The sequence below is a fragment of the Podarcis pityusensis genome (genome assembly GCF_964106645.2).
Source record: "Podarcis pityusensis genome assembly, chromosome: 1".
Classification (NCBI taxonomy): domain Eukaryota; kingdom Metazoa; phylum Chordata; class Lepidosauria; order Squamata; family Lacertidae; genus Podarcis; species Podarcis pityusensis.
This window is the reverse complement of record NC_138028.1, coordinates 13,798,943-13,824,258: the sequence shown is the minus strand read 5'-3', so window position 1 is coordinate 13,824,258 and position 25,316 is coordinate 13,798,943. Positions and strand designations below refer to the sequence as shown.

Genomic DNA, 25,316 nt, shown 5'->3' with positions numbered 1-25,316 from the left:
CCTTGACTCCAGTCTGACTTATCACTCCCTACTCTTGCATCTGTTCTTCACTCCCCAATCCTACAGCTTCTCCTCCACCTGACTCTCGTCTCCTGGCTGTTACAGGCTCCCCCAGGTCCCTGATCCCTTCTTCCAGGTTAGTCTCCAACCCCATTTCTCCCATTGCCCACTCCTCGGTTTCCATTCCTTGACATTATCCAACTTTAAGTGCAATGGTAGCCAACATCAGCCCCAGCTGGGATGTGATGTCGCAGCCCACAACATCTGGAGGGAGGAGCCACATTGGCTACCCCCGGTGAAGTGCAATTCAGCTGTATTCTAATGTCACAATATGATTGAGTTCTCTCCCCCACCCTCCACTTCACATCTGCTTTGGGCAGGGCCTGAGGTGGGCAAATGCAGATGATCATGATGTCGGCATAGAATAAAGTTGTAGTAGATCTTGCAGCAGAGCCTCAGAGGAGAAGGAGCTAGATGCGTGGCTGCCATTTTCAGTAGCAGCCAAATGTAGATTGTGATGCTTCATTTGACCCGGAGGATGAGAAACCAGACTACTAAAAAACCCTGAAGAAGTAATAATGCAAGCAACAGTAATATAAACAGAGTGACAGAAGTGTGGACAGTCTCATTAATAGTAGTAGTAGTAGTAATTCATACAATGCAACAGCAATAAAGAAAGTTTGCCCATCACAGTAATTCCTGTTCCAACACATCGTTGAGGCTGATCTTCTTTTGTGCTGTGTTAATTAGATTGGGTTGAGACATTTCATACCATATGCCGTGAAATGTGTATTATGATGTACTAACTAGCTTCTTCCAGCCTGAAAATCTTTCACTGAGCATCCTGTTACCGGTGAAAGGCAGTAAGTAAATCAGTGGGAACTCTCCAGACAAAACAATTGTCAGACAGTATAACAGGAATTTTATTCTTACTAGTGAAGGCAGAAACAATATCTCAATTGTTGCTTGCCTGGGCTGAGGCGCTGTCATAATTATAATTTCCAGTGCTTGAGTTTGATGTTGTCCCTTTTGTTTTTGTTTCTGGGCCAAAGGAGCGACCCTTTGCCAAACTTGGAAAGTAACGCAAGGCTTCCTTTAGACGCACACAAGTTGGGCTCCGGCTTCCTTTTCTTCTGAATAGTGATTGAGAACGAAAGAGAAGCTGTATTATTAAGTGTAGTGAAACGAGCAGCTGAACTCCTTCCAGGTGAAGTGAGCTGAAAAATTAATATGACTGTAGGAAGATGCCTTATCTAAATGGACTTGCAGAAGGTCTCTTGGGTTTCAGACATGAGACATCGCCAGCCCTGTTCGGAGATCCCAGGGGACTGAACCTGGGTCTTTCGGTTTGCAAAGCAGATGCGCTACTACTGAGCTACAGGCTTCCCTCATTTAAATTGGTCCCATCCCTTTTCATTGAGCACATTGTCTACACTGAACAGACAAAGCAAAAACAAAGCATTGAAAGACCCCTATCATGAACCATTATTAGTGTAAATGAAAAGCCCATTTTCACCTAGAGATTGTCTAGAATGTTTCCAGTCCTGGAACAATAAGACTTGATTTTGATAGTCTGATAATAAATGCAGGGGTGTGGTATTCTTGATTTATTTATTTTTTAGATTTTTGAGTGATATTTAAGACACATTATCCTACAGGCTCCCGTTGAGTAACTATCAATTAATGTCTGTATCTGCCTATATAAAATATTCAGCTACAACTTAATTAAAACAATTAAACAATTAAATATACTGCATTAAAATCACATATGGCAGCTCAACCTCCAAAGTGACTTTTTAACTTTTATTATTGTGGTTATGATAATAAAAATCAAATATGCACCATACAACACACATGAAAGGTCACCACCTTTTGCTGAAGTGAAGCAGGTTTGGTTCTGGTCAAAACCTACAACCCATCATGGGTTTTATGAAGGAAGAAAGGTAAAGCTAGAGGGACCCCTAACCATTAGGTCCAGTTGTGGCCGACTCTGGGGTTGCGGCGCTCATCTCGCTTTATTGGCCGAGGGAACCGGTGTACAGCTTCCGGGTCATGTGGCCAGCATGACTAGCAAAAGTGAGGTATAAATGCAATGAAACAAATACAGTAAATAAAAGAAATAAAATTCTGTATCCTGAACCTTTTGGGGGGGAAACCTAAAGCAGACTTGAACCTCATGTAGAAAGACTTGTGTCTTCTTCATTCCACCTTAATATATAAATAAATATTTGCAATACCCATAATGGATATGGACAACTTACTTCAGTGGAAACGAGAAAAAAAGAGAGAGAGGTGTGTGTGTGTAAAAGACGCAGTTCATTCAGACAGGAATATTTCACAATATAGCTTATCCAAGAAAAAGCACAGCTTTTTAGGTCTGTGATGCTAGAATATTGTCCTCGTAAAGGAATTATTGAAAGCAGATTTATGCCTCCCTGTCAGTTCTGTTTAAAGGCTCAGAACAAAGGAACTGCATTCCAGACAGTTATATTTGTGTTATGGGTTGTTTGTGGGCTTTTTCTAACATTCTTTGATGGTAAGTCCTTGGTGATTTTTTGGATTTTTTTTTTTTGTCTAGTGTTTTATCACTGATGACTGTAGAGTAACTAGATACGGAGAAGCAGGGGAAATCCTGACATTTATGTGTTTCTTATTCTGGCAGAACCTTAGAAAAGATAACAACGACACCATTTTTGTTTTCCTAATGAGGTAATGTGGGGGTTACATTTTTAAAAAAAAAATGCATATTCCTTGCAGTAAAAAGGCAAAGGGAGCTTATAGACAAACTTTTCTTCCTGTTTTCCCTCTAGAAATAATTCGGCCTGTCGGAGGACACTTCCTTTTCGCTGCTCATTTGGCGACTTTGCACTGTTGCCATTTTAAAAAAAAGAAACCATGGAAAACGGGTGCCATTTACCGCTCCCGTTGCAAAACGTCTTGGAAAAAATGTATTTTGTTTGATGGATGACAGCATTTCAGTTTCCCCTGTTGCGCACGTGTAGGGCAGGGACTCCTCACCCCAGACCTTGAGAACAAGGAGAGACCTGCAGGATCAGGCCAATCCCACCTAGCCCAGCATCTTGTTCTTGCAGTGGCCATATAGGAAGCATGCAAGCAGAACGTGGGTGCGATAGCAGTTTCTTCTGTGATTTCCAGCAACTGGTATTCAGAATCATCAGTCCCTCTTGACAGTACATGTGGTCCAGCATCTCTGGCTGGCAGGTGAGACAGAGGCAGGGAGCACATGTCCCCTACAGGCCCTGGTTTGTGCCCTCTTTGCGTGTTTCCACCTCTCTGTAGCGTGCCATTGAACCCTTCAAATGCTTTGTGGGTGGGGTATAAATAATAAAATTGCTATTATGCTTGCCTGGACGGAATACAGAGAAGGGTGTTTGAATGTGGAGCAGCTAACCTTCTGCACAAGGATAAAATTCACACCTGGCAGGTAGAAAGGCACCAGGCTCCTTCCCTGCCCCTATATAGCATGTTCCTTCTGGATGGAGCCCCTATATATACAGTCATACCTCGGGTTGCGAACGTGATCCGTGCGGGAGGCACGTTCACAGCCCACAGTGTTCGCAACCCACAGCACCACGTCTGCGCACACGCATGATGTGATTCGGCAATTCTGCGCATTCATGCGACGTCATATTGTGTTTTTGCGCATGCGCGAGCGCTGAAACCTTGAAGTAACCCGTTCCGGTACTTCTGGGTTCAGTGCGGTCCGGAACCCCAAAACACGCAACCTGCAGCGTTCGCAACCCGAGGTATGACTGTATATGGTTACACTCAGGGAGGGTTCTGTCCGCACAATAGGGAATCTTTGAGTGTAGAAACCCCTGCCTTTTGTATGACTGGAATGTGGCTTAAGGCTGTTATTATTTATTACATTTATATACCAGCTTTATCCCCCAACAATCTCAAGGTGGTTTACATGGTTGTCCTCTTGCCCATTTCATCCTCAAAGCAATCCTGTGAGGCAGGTTAGGCTAACGGATGGTGACAGGCCCAAGGTCACCAAGTGAGCTACAAGGGTGCCCTGCTCAATTTCCTTCTGACATGTGGCCCCCAGAAGGTTTTCATGACAGAATGCGGCCCTTCGATTGAATGAGTTTCCCTATCCCTACTCAATGCGGCTTGGTTGCATTGTTAGGGTTCGTGTCTCAACGATGGTTGAAGACGCTGTTTTGAGCTCTCTAGACTTGGGCCTAGCAAGGCCTAACACACTGTTTCTGTCACTAAGGCAGCCCTGTATAGGGAAGTTTTATGCTTTATTATGTTTTTATATGTATTGGAAGCTGCCCAGAGTGGCTGGGACAACCCAGCCAGATTGGCGGAGTATAACTAATAGAATGACGAAGACATTGATATTGATGAAGATGATGTGGTCCATTTTCCTGGGCCACATTTGAGGGGTGGCTTTAACATCTCTCACACAGTTGTGTGCCCATGATGGGAACTTTGCATTTAGGAAACATCTGCCTGCAACCGCACTTCAGGGGTTTTTTGTGTCCTTTTGTAATCTTTACAGAGCCTGGCTGTTAAAGAAGGTTGCTTCAAAGTACATTGAAAGAAAATAATCTTTGGGGGGAATTTGAGACTACTATACGGCTCTTGTTACACGAGGCCTCAAATGGCTCTTGTTGCACGCGGTCTTTTTTTGGATTGTTTCTCTGGTGCTGAAAGGCCTTCTGTCTTCGAAGTAAGGGCGCCACAGTTTTTCACTTGGAGGGATAGTGGCAATAGTGTGTGGCAGGATGGGAAATGCTGCTGTTGGGGTTTTCGAAAAATAATTTCCTCCAGGGATAGATAGATAGATAGATAGATAGATAGATAGATGGATAGATAGATGAGAGATAGATGATAGATGTTTGTGTGCAGCAGCCATCAGGCCATGTCAGCTAGCGGAGGGAAGAATGTTCAGACATGCTTATCAGAGCAAAGGAAGGTGTGGCATTTCTGAGGGGGGTTGCAAAGTCTCTCCTCTGCTGGATAAGATAGTCCAGGAATGAGAGTGATTTAGAATGGGTGGCTGGCAAGCAATGGATCAATGCTAGCAGTTGTCAGCACAAAAGTTCTATCTTGATCCAAGGATATTTTCCTATCTGTCTTGGGGGTCGGTATTAACACGCTTTCCGCTGGGAGAAGAAGCACAGGTGCATGAAGTCACAAAGTGTGTGGGGTGTGCCTCTCTCTCTCTCTCTCTCTCTCTCTCTCTCTCTGTTTCTGTGTGTGAGAGAGGCAAAAGATTCTTTATTCCTTGCTTTGAACGCACAGTGCACTTTCATAGCAATTCTGTGATCCGTCACAGCCTTAAAAACTGTGTTGCAGACCGTTTGTCTTCAGTTTGTCAGGGAGCGTTCTGGGTTTGAAAAGTTTGAAAACCACCACTGTAGGTAATCAAAATGTAGTGTGGCTCCAGCGATCCAGACTTGATGACTGAGGATAACCGTGGCTTCGGGGATAAGGTGTTTACAGGAGGTTTCTAGTTAGAGTAGAGCTATGAGAGAAAACATTATTTCTGCTCTGGTGTTAGATGCAATATGCAGAAGAAGGAAAATGATTGGTTACTTTGGTGATTGTGCACAGCATCTTTTGACACGAAGAAAAACTGTCCGTTGGGAGCGATTTTTCAACAGTTCTTTGGAACGCATCTTAATTGGGTGCAGAACCTTCTCGTGTGCTTTGTTTGTTCCACGTTCCGCTGTGATGGAAATGTCAATTATTATCTTGTAATATTTTCGAGAGCAAGGTGAGTACATGTGCCCCTGCTGATGACACCCAGTGTCTGCAGCGAGATTAGGAGATGTGTTTAGGAAATTAGCAGCAAGCACAAACACTTAATTAAAAAAAACACAGCACCAACGTGCAGAGTCCTCCATCTTCAGCTAGTTTGCTGGAAGCAGAAAGGAACCTCACACAACATAGTGAGGTGGGAAAATATACTTGATATTCTACATTTTCAGCAGGAAGAATCATTTCCGCTAACCCTCCCCTGCAAAAGCAGGCGATCTAGTAGCTGTCATTTGCTTGGGAGCTTCCTAAGTGACTGAAAAGCCAGGTTTTCATTAAGATTTAACTATCACTGGGTTGTGATTGGTGTCAGCGCCTTGTCTTTTCACTATGATTATAAGCATATCTGGTTTGACATTTGAGGAACTGAGGCAGTCATGGAATAAGAGGAGAAGTTTTGGTTAAGTAGCGGGGAGCAGAGAGTAGGAATAAGTGGGCAGCTATCTGAATGGAGAGGTGTAAATAGTGGAGTTTCCCAAAGATCACCATTGGGACCTTCACCTTTCCAAACTGAGTGAATGGGCGGTAAAATGACAAATGTCATTAATACAAACAAGGGTAAAGCAATGCATGTCGGGGGGGGGGGGATGACTGACTAGGAACGAGAGCTTGGGGTGAAAGTGGATAAGATACTGATTAGAAAAGATACAGGACACTGATTGGATGGGGGAAATGGCATGGCCCGCTGGATGAAGTCATGGCTGGATGCCTGGCTCCTAGGTGAGGACATCAGGACTTTCTGTTGCTGGTCTTACTTGTTCTCAGTATATTCACCAAACTGGGATTTTATAGGGTTCTTGTGGTTCCTTGGAAACAGCTAAAACCATTAAACTGGAAGAATTTGGGTGCAAGTGTGCAGTTTGGATTCCCTCTTTAATTTGCCTCTTCCTGCTTCACACAAAACCATCTGCTGTTTCCCCCCCTAATCTGTTTCTCTCATCCCAGTCCTCAGGCTCCAATTCACGGTGCTCCCTATCCCCTGAATGGCCTGTCCCACCGAACACTCATAGACCCGCCTGTACAGATCAAAATACATTTGTGTCCCTGGCAGTGAGCTGGCAGTGTCATAGAAAATACTTGCAAAGCATCCAGCTTCAGATAATTCTAAGGTTCTATAATTCTATATAAGTCTCCACTTCAGCCTGTTCGAAAGATGACACCTTTAACTTTTTGCCTTTAAGAACTGTGTGCTGGAACAAACAAAAGGTCCTAAGGTTTAGTAACACAGTCCAGCATCCTTTTCCTGCTGGCTTGGGTCTACTAGTCCTTTCTTGCTGCTGCACTCAGCGGCTGATATTCGTTGGCATTTCTCTGTTGTTGTTCTATTTTTAATTATTTCTTCCCCCCTTCCATTCAGTTTATATGCTGCGAAGTGGGGGGAGCTTGCAACACGTTACTTGGCATGTGCCCACCCTAGTAGAGACTAAAGGAGAAGTGGAAGCTAGGACCCAGGGGATCACGGGCAGTTTCCTCTTGTAGCCTGCATCTGCAAGGTCTGCTGTTGCCTACTAAAACTTTCACTGGAAGCCCTGCAAGGTGGAGAGCAAGGCCTTGAAAGGTTCACATAGCTGAATTTTGCAAAGTCTCCAACCTTCCCCATCCTCTTTTGTCTTCTTTCATCATCCTTTCTGGATAATGTGATGCTTCAGGCAAGAACAGTTTCAACCTCCCCTTCCCCCTATGTACAGTACCTAGTACAGTCATACCTCGGGTTGATTGTGCTTCGGGTTAAGCGCGTTTGAGTTGCGCTCCGTGGCAACCCGGAAGTAACAAAGCACGTTACTTCCGGGTTTCGCTGCTCGCGCATGCTCAGATGCTCAAAATGACGTCATGTGCATGCGCGGAAGCGGCAAAACACGAGTCGCGCATGCGCAAACGTGCCTTTGCATCTAACGTTGCGTTCAGGATGCGAACAGGGCTCCGGAACGGATCCCGTTCGCATCCCGAGGCACCACTGTATAATTTACTACAGTGGTACCTCAGGTTAAGTACTTAATTCGTTCCGGAGGTCTGTACTTAACCTGAAACTGTTCTTAACCTGAAGCACCACTTTAGCTAATGAGGCCTCCTGCTGCTGCCGCGCCGCCGGAGCCCGATTTCTGTTCTCATCCTGAAGCAAAGTTCTTAACTTGAAGCACTATTTCTGGGTTAGCGGAGTCTTTAACCTGAAGCGTATGTAACCTGAAGCGTATATAACCTGAGGTACCACTGTATTTAGTATTTCTATAAACTTTATATGATGATAACAGTGGTTTCTTGATTCCAACCCCCGCCCCCCGCGGGATCAAATCTCATTAACATTGACCCCCTAAGATGCAGATTGGTCAGGCCAGTCTGAGTTAAACAAGTCTGCTGAATCTAACATACATTTTCTAAATATGCTCCAATGGAGGTATGCAGAGTCCCGTTAGAAACAGACAATATATTCCACACTTTCCTCAGCAAAAAGTTTGTTTGATGTATCAGTGCTTGGCGGGTCTCGTAGGGGTTTGCTTTGTTTCAAAAGCCTGGCAAACCTGTTTTATCAGTGTCAGCGTGTGAGGAAATAAATATGTGTGTGGATCTTGGAATCTGAAATCACTTTGGTTGTCCTCAGAAAAGCTTCAGCAAGTAAGAGTTAAGGTAGGATTAGTTTGTGGCAACTGCATGGTTAATTTCCCTCCCGCCCCCCTTGTTTCTCCAGGAGAATGTCACTTTATGTGAAACATCTTAAATCCACTGTCTGCTATACTGTCTGAGCTCTTCATCCCCAATGGCCATTATAAAGTTGCCATATGCCTAAAAATATGCTCGGCACAACTGTGATGTTTCAGGCTCCGAATTCGTTTTTCATTTTATTGCATGATCCTCAGATGAAAATAAAAATCCTTCTTCTGCTGTGGCTTGAAGGCTGTTTGGGCGCATATGGCTCGTTATAAAATAAGGGAAAAACTTCAAGTATTTAAAATATTGTGCAGAATTTTTACAGCTGTTTTGCATTTGTTTGGTTTTCTGTCTTTTCTGCTGTGGGGGTTGGTGGTTTGGTAACCAATCAAATGTAACCTTGTCATTTTTAACCACGATCAATCCATAAAGTTTGCTACCTTCCTCTTTGGTCCAACTTAGGAACACATAAAAACAAAGCAGATGTCAGAGCAATAACCAGGTGCATGGTTTCAGCTGCTTTTGTAATAGGAGAGGGAGGATGGTGCACTTGGAGGTTACTTCTGTCACTTGCAGTAGGGCAGGTTGCTAACGATTGCTGGAGAGTCTGCAGGCTTCTGCTTTTATTCAACCATTAGCAGACACTGCACGACTCCTGCACCAAGGTACAACCTGCACTCTTACATCTAAACAGTTTGTGACAAACCATTGCAGCATTTTGAGACTCCAAAACCCATGATGCAGTGTGATCTCAGATGACACAGGCACGTGAAAAGATGAGTTCGTAAGCAGTCTGAAGGTTCCAGCCTTATTTAAGATCAGTGTCATGTGAAGCGCACAGCCATGTAGTTTCTGGTCTGTTGCCTTCCAACTATAGCACTGTTCAGATGCCTCTTACAATTCTGAGTGCCTGGCACTGATTGGGATGGTGATTAAAAAGCAGTGACTTTTTAATATTGGATGCTTCACAGGGCGAAGAGGAGTCACTTTCGTTAATGGCTTTTGCTTTAGGAGGACAGAAGTGGATTAAAGCGGTGCCTTCAAGGACAGCGGATTGGCTTGAGTGTCAGTGCATGAAAATATTTTGATCCCATTGTAACTAGTAGCTGCTAGTTCCTGTTGTTGTTGCCGGTTTGATTAAGTGCCCAGTCTGTTCATTGCAGGAGTGGTGGGAGGAAGGGGCAGGGAGAGGAAGTGACTTTCCAAAGTGCATCTCCCAGAGGAGAACAAAAAATGTGATTAGGGTGGTGCAGTTGGAAGTGTGTGTGTGTGTGTGTGTGTGTGTGTTTTAAATCCTTTCCCCCTTTTGGTTTGTAGATTATATCTATCCTGTGCAGTTTTCCACATGCTGCTTAATGGAATATTGGGTGGCCCCAAAGGAAGTTCTTTCCGTAAATCAAAATTGGGATTGTGAAATGCAAAAACAAAACTCCAGTCACTTCTAGGTTATTAATTGGTACGCACGATCGGAATTTCCTATACTGGATGATAAGTTAGCTACAGTTCCCCGTCCTGCAGCAGGCACGGCTGACTGTTAGCTGGTGATATTCTTTCCTGGTTCTGATGTTAACACAGGAAAAGGCATCAGGTCACTTACAGTTACACCCAGCTTGCCATATGTTTTTAAATAGAACGTTTATTTTTTTTTTTAAAAAAGGAGTTTTGGGCAAAAGGAAATAAATAAAAGTTTCCGTTTGGGTATCTTCATGTCACTGAAGTGGTGATAGGCGAGTGCTTACAGCTTCACAATAACTATATACAGTGGTACCTCTGTTTAAGTAATTACCGTATTTTTTGCTCTATAAGACTCACTTTTTCCCTCCTAAAAAGTAAGGGGAAATGTGTGTGCGTCTTATGGAGCAAATGCAGGCTGCGCAGCTATCCCAGCAGCCAGAACAGCAAGAGGGATTGCTGCTTTCACTGCGCAGCGATCCCTCTTGCTGTTCGGGCTTCTGAGATTCAGAATATTTTTTTTCTTGTTTTCCTCCTCCAAAAATCACGTCTTGTGGTCTGGTGCGTCTTATAGAGCAAAAAATACGGTAATTCGTTCCGGAGGTCTGTTCTTAACCTGAAACTGTTTCAGGTTACAGACTCCGCTAACCCAGAAATATTACCTTGGGTTAAGAACTTTGCTTCAGGATGAGAACAGAAATCGTGCTCTGGCAGCACGGCCCCATTAGCTAAAGTGGTGCTTCAGGTTAAGAACAGTTTCAGGTTAAGAATGGACTTCTGGAACGAATTAAGTACTTAACCCGAGGTACCACTGTATTTAAAATGCATCTCTGGGTTATTTATGGGGCATAGGAATTCGTTCATTATTTCCCCCCCAGAATATAGTCCGGCCCACCACACGGTCTGAGGGATGGTGGACCGGCCCATGGCTGAAAAAGGTTGCTGACCCCTGCTTTAGAGACTTCCTGCAGACGGGCAGGAGTCAGGATATAGTCTGGCTTCACCCAAATGTCTAAGCCAAACCGCTCACATCTGTAACCAATAAAGTTGTGGCCTAATCTATCCCATCAACCCAACATAATCGTGTCTGTGTGTTTATTTCTGAGTGGAACTGCGGGGCCTCACCATGCAAGTAGCAATTGCCTTTACTAGGCAGGATTAAAAAGTGGAGCTGAAACTTAAAGGCCAGGGAGGTGCAAGGGGGGCAGCTGCTTCCCCCTCTAAATCAAGTAAATAAATAAAAATACTTACCGGTAACTAACTGACCAATTACCTCACAGAAACCTCGGTTCTGTCCCCCCCTCCAATATAAAGCCTACCCCCTAAAATAAATCCTGGCTACACCCATGACCACATTCAGAAGCAACACCAAACCATGGTTTGGCACTATGTGAATGATGAGACTTGTTTCTCCCCCACGCTTGCATGCAGTGATTCCTTCTCTTAGTTGCTGGGGTTTCAGCAACCTATAGTTTACCATACCATCCATATTAGGCAAGCAATGGCTAGTGTGCACCATACGTTTGCCTCGCTTGGATGAAATGACAGGCTTTGGCTTGCCAAGAAAACACCACCAAGAAGAAATGGACAGTGGGGGGGAGGAGGGAGCACATGGGCTCATCGACGAAATGCCAAATGATGGTTTGATGTTGTATCTAAACCAGTCCAGTTTTATGTCTCATAAGCTTCCATGAAACAAAGTTAGGGTTAGCTGTTAGGTCAGGAGAGCATGGTGTGATGCTCTGCAATCACATGAGTATCTTCCACAACTTTTCTCCACCTCTTCTATGAAGGATTTCTTGGGAGTTTGCCTTTGCTCTGCTTTTATAAACCCGAAATCTTCCTCCCCATGGTGCACCTTGAGAAACAGGGCAGCCTGCTCTTCTTTTCCTCCCATTCTGTTCTCTCCCCACAACTGTTACTCTACATTCCTTGGCTCCCGATTGTTTCTGCAGACCTCGGGGTTCATCCAAGCATGCTTCTCCCTTGCTCTCATTTCTTAGTGGCGCCATTTTGGCCACAGACTTGGTTTGTTGAGTTTGTTATTAGAGGGAGTGTTGGTTACTGAAGTTTGCAAATTAGATGCAGGCTTGTGTCTCCTGGTGCTTATGAAAGACAAGTCACATCTCACAGATCTCCAGCATTAAGGTTTAGAAAATATATCTCTTCTACTCTTGTGTTGGTGGGCTACTCTTGTGAACAGCCAGGAATATCACCCCCTGCCAGCGTAGCAAAGGACGCCTTTGCAATTCTAGACACAATTGAAGTGGTTTCTCTAGCTGTCAGACTGTATCATCCTATGTTAGCGAGCTACATTAAATGTACATGCTGCTCTCCTTTAAAAAAAATATGAATATTTGCCTATAACAGCGGGAAGACACTTTAAAGAGTGGATCTTAGAAGTGATTTATTGCGCAGTTGAGACAGCGTAATCTATTGCTGCAAAAACCCATTTGTGGAGTGGGTGGAAATTTCTGTTTTAACTCGACTCGACATCTAAATTCTGTACATATTTTTACTGCATGAAATCCTTATAAAAATCAATAGGCAGTCCAAACGAAAGCAGCAACGTTCAGCACTAATCCGGTGCCTTAAAATCTAAGGGTGTTTGAACTTTAAAGCTGGAATGTATCAAATGGATCTTTTATATCTGTGGTTTTCTTTTTAATCCAGTGATTGCATAGTTGCGCTGCAATCTAGCTAAAGTTAATTAGGACTAAAGCCTGAAATCATCTGCACACTTATCTTGGAATAAGTCCCATTCAGAGCCACTTACTTTTGAGTAAGCATGTTCAGGGTTGTGCTACGTTTCACTATGATTGTGATAGCAGAACTAATACTTAATACTAGTAATGTACCTTCTGAAGAATTATGTCTGCTGTTCCCCTCAGTTCCCCTCCCCCCACCATTTAATTCTTCTGCCCCATCTGCTTTGTGTGCATGTGTGTGAGAGAGATGGAAAATGTGCTTTTTTGGGTACAGTATCTGTTGCTCTTGCAAGCGTCCACCAAAATATCTCTGGGTCAGCTGAGCTATGTGTTTACCCAGCAGATTCTTCAGGGAGATGCCACAGAATCCAGTTCTAGGAGTAGCACTTCAGGGAGGAGAAGATGTTAGATGGGTCCATTTTTCTCATTCCACTCTGTTGTCGTCATTACAATTCATACCTCCCTGGTACAAACTTTCCCCGGCCTGGTGCTCTCTGTACATTGTTGGACTACACAAGACAAGTCCAGCATCTACAATGGATGCTGGTGGGAAGCCTGCAAGCAGCATCTGAGTGTCTTCTTTGGGCGATCACTCGTAGCCGAGTAAGATTGTCTTCCATAAACATGGTTTTAACAGTGAGTCAGTAAGTGACTGTGGAGGCTAATTCTGGATCCACATGTCCTTCTACAGTGGGGACATACAGTATTTTTCGCTCTATAAGACGCACCAGACCATAAGACGCACCTAGTTTTTGGAAGAGGAAAACAAGAAAAAAAATATTATGAATCCCAGAGGGCAGGACAGCCAGCAGGATTGCTGCGCAGCGATCCCACTGGCTGTCCTGGCTTATGGGATAGCTGCGTGCAGCCTCTCCTGGGCGAGGGGAGCCTTCATCCCCTGCCCGGGAGAGGCTGCGGGCATCTAAGGCTCCCCCAAGAGCCGCGCTCCCTTTAAAGAGTGCACGGAGTGTGTGTGCAGCTCTTTAAAGGGAGCTCTGAGCAGAGCCTCCCGCCTGCATTCGCTCCATAAGACGCACACACATTTCCCCTTACTTTTTAGGAGGGGAAAAGTGTGTCTTATACAGCAAAAAATACGGTAGGTTTCCAGGTAGGAGTTGATCATGGTGAAGGTTTGCCAAATGTGCCTTCCTCTTAGCACTTTTCTCCCTTTTGCCCTGAGTTTGAGCATCTTTAAAGCCCATGACACCTTTGGTAAAGGCTGTTCTCAGATTGGAGTGCTCACGGGCCAGTGTTTCCCAGTTGTACTACATTTTTTCAGATTTGCCTTGAGAGAGTCTTTAAACCTTTTTTGTTGACCACCAGCATTACACTTTCCATTTTTGAGTTCGGAATAGAGTAGTTGCTTTAGAAGACGATAATCAGGCATCCACACAACATGACCAGTCCAACGTAACAGTGAGTGTAAACAGTGCTATCTCCACTTGTGGTTCCAGGCAACTGGTGTTCAGAAGCATCTTGCATGGCTAGTATCCCATTATCTTCCATTCACTCGTATGATCCTCTTTTAAAGCCACCTAACTAGATTGAATTCCATTTACTTCTGAGCACTGTATCCCTGAAACATTCCCAGGGCATTTAGCAAGGGCTGCAGGAGGCGACATAAGAAGAGCCTTGGTACATCATAACATCAGAAGAGCCTTGCTAGGTCAGGCCAAGGGCTTGTCTAGTTCAGCATCCTGATCTTAGTGGCCAGCCAGGTACCTACAGATATTCTGCAAGGACCCAAGTACAACAACACCCTCACCACTTAGGATTCCCAGTGACTGATGGACAGAGCCATGGTGCCTTCATCAGTGGAGGTAGACCATAGTGGCTTGTTGACAGCCTTGTCCACCAGGAATTTGTCTAACCACCTTTTAAAGTTACCCCAAGTTGTCTGCCCTGAATCTTCCAGCGTTCGGCTTCATTGGATGACCCCGGGTTCTAGTATTATGAGATAGGGAGAAAAATGTCTCTCTTCACTTCCTCCACTCTAGGCACAATGTTATATCTCTCTATCATGATCCCTTCTCTGTGTGCCGCTGCTGTTGCAGCCAGTAGTCTAGGCTGTGGTTTGTACTTGGTTGTGAAGTGCGTGCTGTGCCCAAGAGAGTTTCTGCACTTGGCAAATGTGAACACAGGTCCCCAAAGGCTGGCGATCCCTGTGCATGGACCACATGGGAAATGGCACAAAATCAATCTCAGATTATTTCCATGGTGCGTTTTAGCCAGGATAGGACACCATCTTGTCCTCAGATTGTGTATTGATGTAATGAATTCATTTAAACCCATGCATTGAGAGATACTGGCTGCAGTTAGTGTTCTCTATGAGTGATTGGTGCGGGAAAACTTATTTGCCATGCAGAATATTACGGATATGTTTTATTCTAGTCATTTGGCCAAAGACTTAAATAGATCAGATGAAGAGAAGAACAGCAGCTAGATGCTCAACTTAGCAAGCTGGTTATCTTGAGGACTTGGAGACACCTCTGGTCTGTGAGCCATGCAGTGCTATTCTATATTAAGGATTCTCTCCACTGCCGCCCCCCCCATCAACCCCGCCCCCCCCATCATAAGACTGTGACTCTGGACAGCTGCCACAGAGAAGCTGACTATGTTAGCAATGTGTAAACTTTCTAAGGACCCTGTGTGCTTTGAACAGCTGGTTGATAGGCAGAGGTTCAACACGTGGAACTTTCCCAAGCTTGATGGTGTGTTTATAAGCTGCACCTGTTGAATTTCTATCTGTCTTGCACATCTTAATGATTGCATTTGCTACAGTCTTAGCTCTTCCCTCCCATGTCATCTTATGAAGAGAGAAAGAGACAAAAAGGATAGCCCTGATGATTTTGTGCGTTATTCTTGTCCCACCACCCCTGCTGACACATGCCCCTTCGTAGGAACCTACAGAGCCGCCTTACGCTGGTCAGACCATTGGTCTGTCTAGATCAGTATTGTCTACACTGACTGGCAGCAGTTCTCCAGGGATTGCTCTCAGCCTCACCTAGTGATGCCAGGAATTGAACCTGGAACTTTTCTGCATGCAAAAAGGTTCTGCCACTGACTCTGAGCTACCGTACATACCTTCTCATTGCCCTTTTAGCAGCATCACAATTTTGCATTGCAGGAAGGTGAGTTCAGCGTTGCATTAATGTTTTCTGTAGTCAATGCGTGATGTGCAAATGAAAGATGAATGTCTCCAAATATTCCATAGACACACATCGGGCAGTGACGGTTAATCGTCCAGAGTCATGTGTTCTTAAGACCTATTCACATACTTCTAAAGTTTTTTTTTTTTAAAAAAGTTGTAAAGTGTACACATAAATCCCGAAAGTGTGACTACTACAACATACAGACCTTTGAAAGCAGGTACTCTCATACAGGTGAGAGAGATTGGGCTGAGGGCAGACCAGCATCACATCATCATCATCATTTTTAATTTGTATACCGCCTTTCTATCTTACAATACTCAAGGCAGTTTACAAGCTGAAGAAACAAAAGATGTACATCTTATAACAATCTAATGCAATACAAAAATGTGATAATAAAACATAACTTTAAAATAGGCAACTCCATCAAAAAAGTAACATTCAACACTCACTAGAATAGTATAAAATAATAATATCAACATATAAAAGTTAAACAGAAATCCACTCAACAGTTACAGTAATATCTAAACTATAATCAATAAAACAATGGCAAGCCACAGTACATAAAACAATACAATACACATTGAGAAGCAGAGAGTGGGGCAAGGCAGGTGGAAGGAGGCCTTGCCTGATGGAGTCTCTCCCCTTTAAAGCACAGTTAACACCTATCTGAAACACATGACACCCCCCAAAGAATCCTGGGAACTGTAGTTTGTTTAGGGTGCTGGGAACTGTAGCTCAGTGAGGAGGAAACTACAGTTCCATGAATTCCTATGGGAGCAATGTGTTTTTCAGTTTGCATTGGATGTGCTTGAAATTGCACTCTGTGACAAGCCCAGGCTTTCTCCGAGACTGGATAACGGTGTCAACGGTGTCAATGTACTTTGTATATCTCAGTGTCTGAAACAAAGCTTGTCCATTATCTGAATGAGGGGCTACCTTAAAATCCTGTGTACAGGGGTATATATATTACTCTGAGCTCATTAAAGGAAGGGTGGGGCTTTCAGCACTGTGAGAAAGAGAAGACAATAGTCATCCCCCTTTTCCCAGGATCTGGTGGAAATGGCTTTGCAGTGTAAATTACCCCCGGGATACTTCGCATGCTTTTGCGAACAGGCCATAATGGCATTTTTCCCCTTCAGCAGCTAATGCTGTAGCTGTGATGCTCTAATTAGCATGCTGGAATAAATGCAAGTGATGTTTGCTCCCAGAGGTAGGATGGGCTGGTGAGCTAAACGCTTCCCTCCAAATGGCTTGTGGGAGGAACCAAAGAACAAGTGGCCCGCCAGTGAATCAATGCAGACCACCCTCTCTTTAGTGTCACTTGTGGGCTCGTTTATTAAAGGAAGTTGTAAAGTGGGCATGTGGGGAATGCATCTTAACACAGTTCACTTTTTAAAGGTACATTTTAGAGTAGACTTTGCCAGCTCTCCAGATGTTTTCGGAATACAACTCCCATCGTCTGCAGGTCTAATGGGATTTGTAGTCCAATGCTGCCATGTTGGCTGGGGCTGATGGAAGTTCTCGTCTGAAACACCTGGAGGGCACCAGGTTGGGGAAGGCTGGCCTACACTGACGGGCAGCAGGCCTGCAGGATTTCAAACAGGTGTCTTTCTATGCCTTAATTGGAGATGGAACCTGGGTCTTTTTGCATGCAGAGAAGATGCTCTTCCACTGAGCTTCCAGTCCTTTCTGTGGGTACGAAATCCCCCTTTAAAGTTTCATGTGCCTGCTATGCAGCAATCAATACAGTGGCATAGTGCTATGATTTTAATCAGTTTCCAGTAATGGCTTTAATAGGTGCAAACTGATTATTGTTCATGTTCACAGCCACAGGTGGGTAACTCCTATTATTCCCATTTCCCTTGAAACCACAAAAGAGTGATTAGTTTCTGATGCTGCACCACGAGTCCATGCCCACAGAGGTCTTCTCCTAGGTTCAAGGCCCAGAGTTGGCTGAGGATATTTCAGAGCCTGATGCAGGAACTCAAAACCCCCCTCCCATGGTGGCAGAAGTTTATACACGAATTATCAGTTTGCTGCCTTGTAATGGTGTCCCAACATTTTTTGCCTGAAGTGAACCTTGCCCTCTTCTGCTCAGCTGTAATTAAGGGACTAAATTATTCGGAGATTGTCTGTCACAGATGTCCTGTTTGTTTGCTTGCTACTAGCAACATGCTTTTTTGTGGGGAGGGGGAGATCTAGTTGTATGAACAAGCCAAGAGCCACTGTGGTTCCTCAATGGAGCTTTCCCCCCCAAGTGCCTCTTTCTCACCTATGATGCCCACTGAGTGGTCTTTCGGAAGACACATTTTCGCAAACTAACCCTGCCTCGCGGGATGCGAGTGGTGCTGTGGGTTAAACCACAGAGCCTAGGACTTGCCGATCAGAAGGTTGGCGGTTCAAATCCCCGCGATGGGGTGAGCTCCCGTTGTTCGGTCCCAGCTCCTGCCCACCTAGCAGCTTGAAAGCACGTCAAAGTGCAAGTAGATAAATAGGTACCGCTCTGGCGGGAAGGTAAACAGCGTTTCCGTGCGCTGCTCTGGTTCGCCAGAAGTGGCTTAGTCATGCTGGCCACATGACCCGGAAGCTGTATGCCGCCTCCCCAGAGTCGGTCATGACTGGACCTAATGGTCAGGGGTCCCTTTACCCTTTACCTTTACTAACCCTGCCTCATAGGCCTGTTCTAGTTACAGGTAAGTAGCTGTGTTGGTCTGCCGTAATTGAAACAAAATTTAAAAAATAAATAAATTCCTGTTGAGAGCATACCGTATTTTTCGCACCATAGGACGCACTTTTTCCCTCCTAAAAAGCAAGGGAAAATGTGTGTGCGTCCTATGGAGCGAATGCAGGGGGGAGGCAGGCGGGAAAAGCCCTCAAGAGCCGCACACAAGCTTCGTGCGCTCTTGCGGGCTTTTCTCTAGGAGGGAGAAGGGACTGACTGGCTGCAGCAGTCCCTTCTCCCTCCTGGGGGAAAAGCCCCCAAGAGCGGCACCCTCTTTAAAGGCTGCGCGGCTCCTGCGGGCTTTTCTACGAGGTGGGGGAATCCCCCCACCTCCCAGAAAAGCCAGGAGAAGCCGCACAGCCCCTTTAAAGAGCGCGCGGCTTCTGCGGGAGTTGGGGGAAGCTGCAGCAGATTCCCTCCTCCCGGGCTCCCTTTGAAGCGGCAATGTGGGAGGGGAGCAGCTTACACTCGTGTAAGCAGCTCCTCTCCCACTTTCCTCCTTCAAAGCAACTACGGAGGAGGGAAGGAAGGGGACCATGGATCCTCCGCTGCTCGAGGCTTCAGCGGATTCCTCCTCCGTAATTGCTTTGAAGCAGGAAAGTGGGAGGGGGGCAGTTTACACCCGTGTAAGCAGCTCCTCTCCCACTTTCCTGCTTCAAAGCAACCACGGAGGAGGGAAAGAGGGGACCCATGGATCCTCCGCTGCTGGAGGCTTCAGCGGATTCCTCCTCCGTAATTGCTTTGAAGCAGGAAAGTGGGAGGGGGGCAGTTTACACTCGTGTAAGCAGCTCCTCTCCCACTTTCCTGCTTCAAAGCAACCACGGAGGAGGGAAGGAAGGGGACCATGGATCCTCCGCTGCTGGAGGCTTCAGCGGATTCCCTCCTCCGTGATTGCTTTGAAGCGGCAATGTGGGAGGGGAGCAGCTTACACTCGTGTAAGCAGCTCCTCTCCCACTTTCCTGCCTCAAAGCAACTACGGAGGAGAGAAGGAAGGGGACCATGGATCCTCCGCTGCTCACGGCTGCAGCGGATTCCTCCTCCTTGATTGCTGGGAGTTTCTCTGGGCAGGAATTCCCTCAGCTTAAGTGGGGTGGGGGAAGTGTGGCAGGTAGGGGGGTACTGAGAGACACATGTCTCTCAGATGAAAATTGGGAGTGGGCATTGTGTGAAGTGGCTGTGGATCTCCTGCCGCAGAACTGTAGGACTGTATAGAGTTGGGAGGGCCACCCAAGGGTCATCTAGCCCAGCCCCCTCACAATGTAGGAATCACAGCTAAAGAACGCCAGGCAGATGGTCCCCCAACCGCTGCTTAAAAGCTTCCAGTGGTGGAGACCCCAAACACCTTCCGAGGTCATAGAATTGCAGGGTTGGAAGGGAACCCCAGGAGTCATCTAGTCCAGCCCCGGTGGACAGCGGGCGCAATCCATCCCGTTGTGCAAGACTAAAGATGCTGTGCAAGGCTAAAGAAGAAGCCAAGGCAGTGAGCGGGATGGATCGCGCTTGCTGCCTTGTCTTCTTTAGCTGCACTGGAGAGGTTTAGCTCCTGGCTGGAGAGGTTGTGTGGCTATGGATCCCGCGCACTGTCTTGGCTTCTTTGCTCTTTGGGGCTGGGGGGGGAACCCGGGCTTCCCCCGCAGCCCCGAGAAGCTCTGGGAGAAGTGGACAGGCTGCATGCAGCCTGTCCGTTGCTCTTTGGGGCTGGGGGGGGGGATAATATTTTTTTCCTTGATTTCCCCCTCTAAAAACTAGGTGCGTCCTGTGGTCCGGTGCGTCCAATAGAGCGAAAAATACGGTAAGCTGTGATCATCCCATCCACTGTGCCCAGAATAAAAAAACCTCATTTAGATGTGATGAGCACAGTGTCATTTTGTGATGGATATACTGTCATTTTCCCTCCTTTTTTTTTTAAAGCAGTAACTCAGAGGTGTAGTTGTTCTGTGAATTGTATTGGAAGAGGATGACAACAGGTACTCTCTTGAAAACTTGAGTGGAATTTCCCCCTAAGTTTAAAGTACTGCTTGAAAGCGTCTGGGACAAGCAAGATCCTCAAATGTTCAGAAGCCAATGCGGATGCTCTGTTTGGGGGTTATTCCTGAATTACAGGGGGTTGAACTAGATGACCCTTGGAGTCCCTCTCAAATCTACAGTTCTATGGTTCTTTGTTTCTATGTGCACTAGACATGTGAAAAAACTCCCAGGAATGTGTCTGAGTGGCCCTGCCTGTTATATGCTGGCAAATATGCTGGGCACAATCACTGTTAGTCTGAAGGCCAGTATGTAATAAAGGTAAAGGTTCCTCAGACCTTGTGGGGGGCCGGACTATATTTTTTTGGGGGGGGGGGGATGAACGAATTCCTATTCCCCACAAATAACCCAGAGATGCATTTTAAATAAAAGGACACATTCTACTCATGTAAAAACACGCTGATTCCCTAACCATCCCCGGGCCGGATTTAGAAGGCGATTGAGCCAGATCCGGCCCCCGGGCCTTAGTTTGCCTACCCATGGTTAAGTCCAATCAAAGGCAACTAGGGGGTTGTGGTGCTCATCTTGTTTTCAGGCCAAGGAAGCCAGCGTTTGTCCACAGACAGCTTTCCGGGTCATGTCTCCAGCATGACTAAACCGCTTCTGGTGCAACTGGACACTGGCGGAAGCCAGAGCGCACGGAAACTCCATTTACCTTCCCACCGCAGTGGTACCTATTTATCTACTTGCACTGGTATGCTTTTGAACTGCTAGGTTGGCAGGAGCTGGGACAGAGCAATGGGAGCTCACAGTCGTGGGGATTCGAACTGCTGACCTTCTGACTGGCAAGCTCAAGAAGCTCAGTGGTTTAGACCACAGCGCCACCCACGTCTCTCATACTCGTGCAGATGGTTAATCAGGGTTCACATCCCTGCAGAGGGAGTCCTGTTGTAGCAGGAACCCCCCCACCCCAATCATTCTGTTTGCACAAACTTCACACACACTCACACTCACACACTACATACGCCACATTTCTGTTATAAATTCATAGAAAATCAACCATACATCGGATTTGCACTGTTCCATTTTATTTTACTCCATGTGACAAGGACTATCAAAGGGGGGTGGCTTGGTTCTGGTCAGCCATAATCCCTTCAGCATACCAGCACATCCACAGGAGCCCTGCCCAGTTGCTATGTCAGCCCTGATAATCCCAGACAGAAGACAATCAAAATGACAAAGAACTTGCATATGTTAGTGGATTCAGCATGGACTGAATCAAAGGACAATGATCAGATCTTCCCTCTGGGGGCAGGAAACTGCAAACTCCCCTTTGTCTCCTGGAAGTGACTCATGGGCAGGGGGAAAGCCAGGTGACAGGACACTCAGGTTACCACCACAAGTCCTCCCTCAACCCCTCCTTTCTGTAATGTATGCATGATGTCAACCCCTTCTGTAATGTATGCATGATGTCAACCCCTCCTTTCTGTAATGTATGTATGATGTTTCTGGGGGTGGGCTTGAACTGGAGGAGGGGAATTTCAAAAGTTTTTATAAGGTCTTGCAGACCATCTTTCTGGGTCTTTTCCTCTCTCCTGCAAGGGAGGGGAACACCCTGTTGCAACAGTTCAATAAAGGCCAAGCCTACAGGCTGCTGTTTTGCTTCCAATTGCTCTGGTTGGTGTCTTTACTTTTGTCCAAGGGAGCCCTCAGATTTTTCCGTTAACACTGTGTATGTTCATTGGTGTGCATGTGGGGCCTGCTTCAGGCTGACATCGTTCACACATTGGCCAAGGGATGAGACTAGCCAGGTACATGTTTGGAAGCTTCTTTGCAAGTTTGGTACCTAGGGATATAAAATGGGGGACCCTTTCCATAGCACATGAGACTTGCATTGCTGTGATGGCTTGAAAAGATGCTGCTGTGTTCACATAAACTTAAAGGATGCCTAGAACATATACAGCCCCATGTGGAAGCATTGCTGGTGAGACGTCATGTTCCCAAAGCTTTTGCATGAGGCCTGCTGAGAAGTGTGAACTGGCTTCTAGTCTCTTTCTCTGGGCTTCAGCAATCTCTAAAGCAGTAATGTCAAGCTTGTTCCCCAGCTGCAAAGAAGAAGAGAAAAGTAGGAGGAGACAAATGTGGAGAAATTGAGTTCCTTTGACACCACCTGGGGCAGAATTTGTGGTGTGAGTTGCAGCTTCTAAAGCAAACTAGCTGAGTATCTCTCTCACCAGCCTCAGAGAAGGGAGCAGTTTTAAAACAGAAAACCTTGAGACTCCTATTTAAAATTCCGTCAGAGGATTCTACAGAAATGCAAATTTAGAGGGAGGCGTTTGAAAACACAGCAGGTTAGCTTTGAACATGGTGATGGCTTTATGATTATTTTTTTTCCAAATGCACAAGTTATAAATGGCAGTAACTGTGATGCAGATAAAGCAGTATAAATGGGTTTTGCATGAAAACACTGCCACATTTCCCCACAAAACAACCGGCGTAGGTGGAATCGGCTCTGTAAAAAGTTACAGTAAGTCAAGGAGCAGCGAGGGGAAAAAATAATGCAAAGATTACTTAAAACCAACAATAAATGTACAAATTAAAAGTCATAAAATTACTGACTAGTTTGGGTGTGTGGTTTATAGAATATGTGGAATGTTAAAATTGATTCAAATTAAGTGGAAAGAAACATTTTGCAAATGCGAAGTAAAATATCTGTTTAATTAGATCGTAAAGAAAAGAGATTAAAAGTAATATTTTGTAGGATGGTAATTACTGTTTTTCAGAGTAGTCTGGTTTGTGTTTTGCTTTACATTTCAACGTGATAACTGATCTCTTTGGGGTTCTGGGCTTTCTTTGTGTCTTTAATTACTTTAAAACCGCAGCCATTGCCTTTATTTTGTTTTCCTTCCCCTAAATAAACTTTACAATGGCTTGCTGAAATTCCCTGTCTGTTTGTGGGGGACAACCCAGAAAGATTAGGCCCCCTCTCCACCCCCCAGCATGGCTGGAGGTTACAAGCCAAGTCATCAGAAGGGGGACTCTGACAGCAAGATAAGAGGAAAGGATGTTATAGCAATCAAGTTACTGACAGGCACCTGAGATGTAAAGATACTAGATTGCTCTCATTTCCTGCTTCCAGCGAGTTCACATTCCAGTAGCTGGGCTGTTTTTTTTTTTTTAAAAAACAAACTTTTTTTATAGTCGACACATATAACTTCAAAACTTTACAGGAGACCACCAAAGTACATGAAAGCGTTTGAGAGGCTTTTGAGTAACTCGAACACATTGCAACAGAACTGGGTTGCCAGACTTGACATTTAAAAAAACACAAAAACCCTCAGAGACAAAACACACTTCATAACAGGGGCTGTGAGAGGTGAAATTTAGCTGGGCTGATTTTGGAAAAGAGGTGGGCCTGACCTGTGAAGCTGCCTCATACCTTGTCCTGCAAAAATGTAAGGGTAAGCACATTCTCGCCCCCTTCGTTGGCCGGGGAACTAAGGGCTCCTGATTCAGCTGCCACACTTCTATCCAGGCAAGACCACCAGCAAGGGAAGACCAACCCTGGCCCCAGGTGCTTATAAATTCCTCCATACAACTCATCACTTTTTAATGGCGTTGTCAGACTGATCATCTTCCTCTGCTTCTTCCTTCCACTCCCCTTACCTTAGAATCATAGAACTGTAGAGTTGGATAGGACCACAAGGATCATCTAGTCCAACTCCTTGCAATGAAGGAACCTTTTGCCCAATATGGGGATTGAACCCACGACCCACAGGTTAAGAGTCTCCCACTCTATCAACTGAGCTGTCTAGTGTGCGTCTTGTCCTTTTGGTTTGTAAGCCTGTTTCTCTCGGTCTCTCTCTCTCTCCTTTTTAAATTAACGTGAACCATTTTGGGAGGTAAGATTGGCCTGAAAATGTCATAGAGCAAATAGTCACCCTGTTGGTCTAGCGCCTTCCCCAATTTTGTATCTTCCAGTGGTTTTGGTCCCACAGCTCTCCTCATAGCTGATCATTAGTCATGCTGGCTGGAGCTGATGGGAACTGTAGTCCAACAACATCTGTAGGGCACCACCAGACTGCTGAAGGTTACATCTGTCCACCTAACTTAGTCTTTTCATGACTGATTGGCTGTAGCTCTCAAAGGCACCAGGCAAAGGTCATTCCCAGCCCTTCTACTTTGGACCAGGTCTAGACATTATGGCGCCGAAGGCAGCCATTTATCCTCCCCTCTTCTCTCTGGGATAACGTGGCACAATTGCATCACAAGTTTCCCTGGCCTCCACTTCGCATGTGGGTTAGGGGGAAATTAAGCATTATGCTCATTCCTGTATTCTGTCTTGCTGGATGTTGCTGGGAAAGAGAGAGAGAGTGAATGAGGATCTCATGGAGGATAAGACTATTGTCATATAATGGGTTGAAGTAGCTTCAGGTTAAGCATTTTCGGGTTGCGCTCCGTGGCGACCCGGAAGTAACGGAGCTTCCGGGTTTCGCCACATGCGCAGATGCTCAAAATGACATCACGCGCATGCACAGAAGCGGCGAAACACGACCCGCGCACGTGCTGACGCGCAGTTGTGTGTTACGTTCTACTCAGGATGCGAATGGGGCTCCGGAATGGATCCTGTTCGCATCCAGAGGTACCACTGTATCAGTACTGTCATCACTGTTGGAGGCAGTATGTCTCTGAATAACTGGTTGCTCTGAATAACCAGGTGGGAAGAGACTAGAGTCTTGCCCACTTGCCATAGGTATCTGGTGGGCTGCTCTGAGAAGAGGATGACTTGACCCAGTAGGACTCTTCTTAGGTTTGTAGCAAGGTTCAAGTCTCAAATCAGCTATGAAGCTTACTGACCATTGGCTATGGTGGTTGGGACTG

The 25,316-nt window shown here is 45.6% G+C and overlaps 1 protein-coding gene and 1 long non-coding RNA gene across 4 annotated transcripts in view; one reads left to right on the top strand and one right to left on the bottom strand.

Moving 5' to 3' along the window:
- LOC308470514 overlaps positions 1-18,342 on the bottom strand; it is a 114,653-nt gene extending 96,311 nt beyond the window's left edge. The window contains exon 1 of the long non-coding RNA XR_013982459.1: positions 18,248-18,342. This is a non-coding gene — a long non-coding RNA (uncharacterized lncRNA). The remainder of the gene's footprint in view (positions 1-18,247) is intronic.
- The window catches only part of KIF26A (kinesin family member 26A), a 156,315-nt gene that overhangs the window by 33,762 nt on the left and 97,237 nt on the right, over positions 1-25,316 (top strand). The window contains exon 1 of one of the 3 annotated variants that reach the window (XM_081001999.1): positions 3,230-3,331. The exons of the other annotated variants lie outside the window; for them this stretch is intronic. Within the exon in view, the coding sequence (XP_080858125.1) occupies positions 3,245-3,331 (87 nt within the window). The 5' untranslated portion in view covers positions 3,230-3,244. Of the gene's footprint in view, positions 1-3,229; positions 3,332-25,316 lie in introns of those variants that run through there. 3 annotated transcript variants of the gene reach the window in all.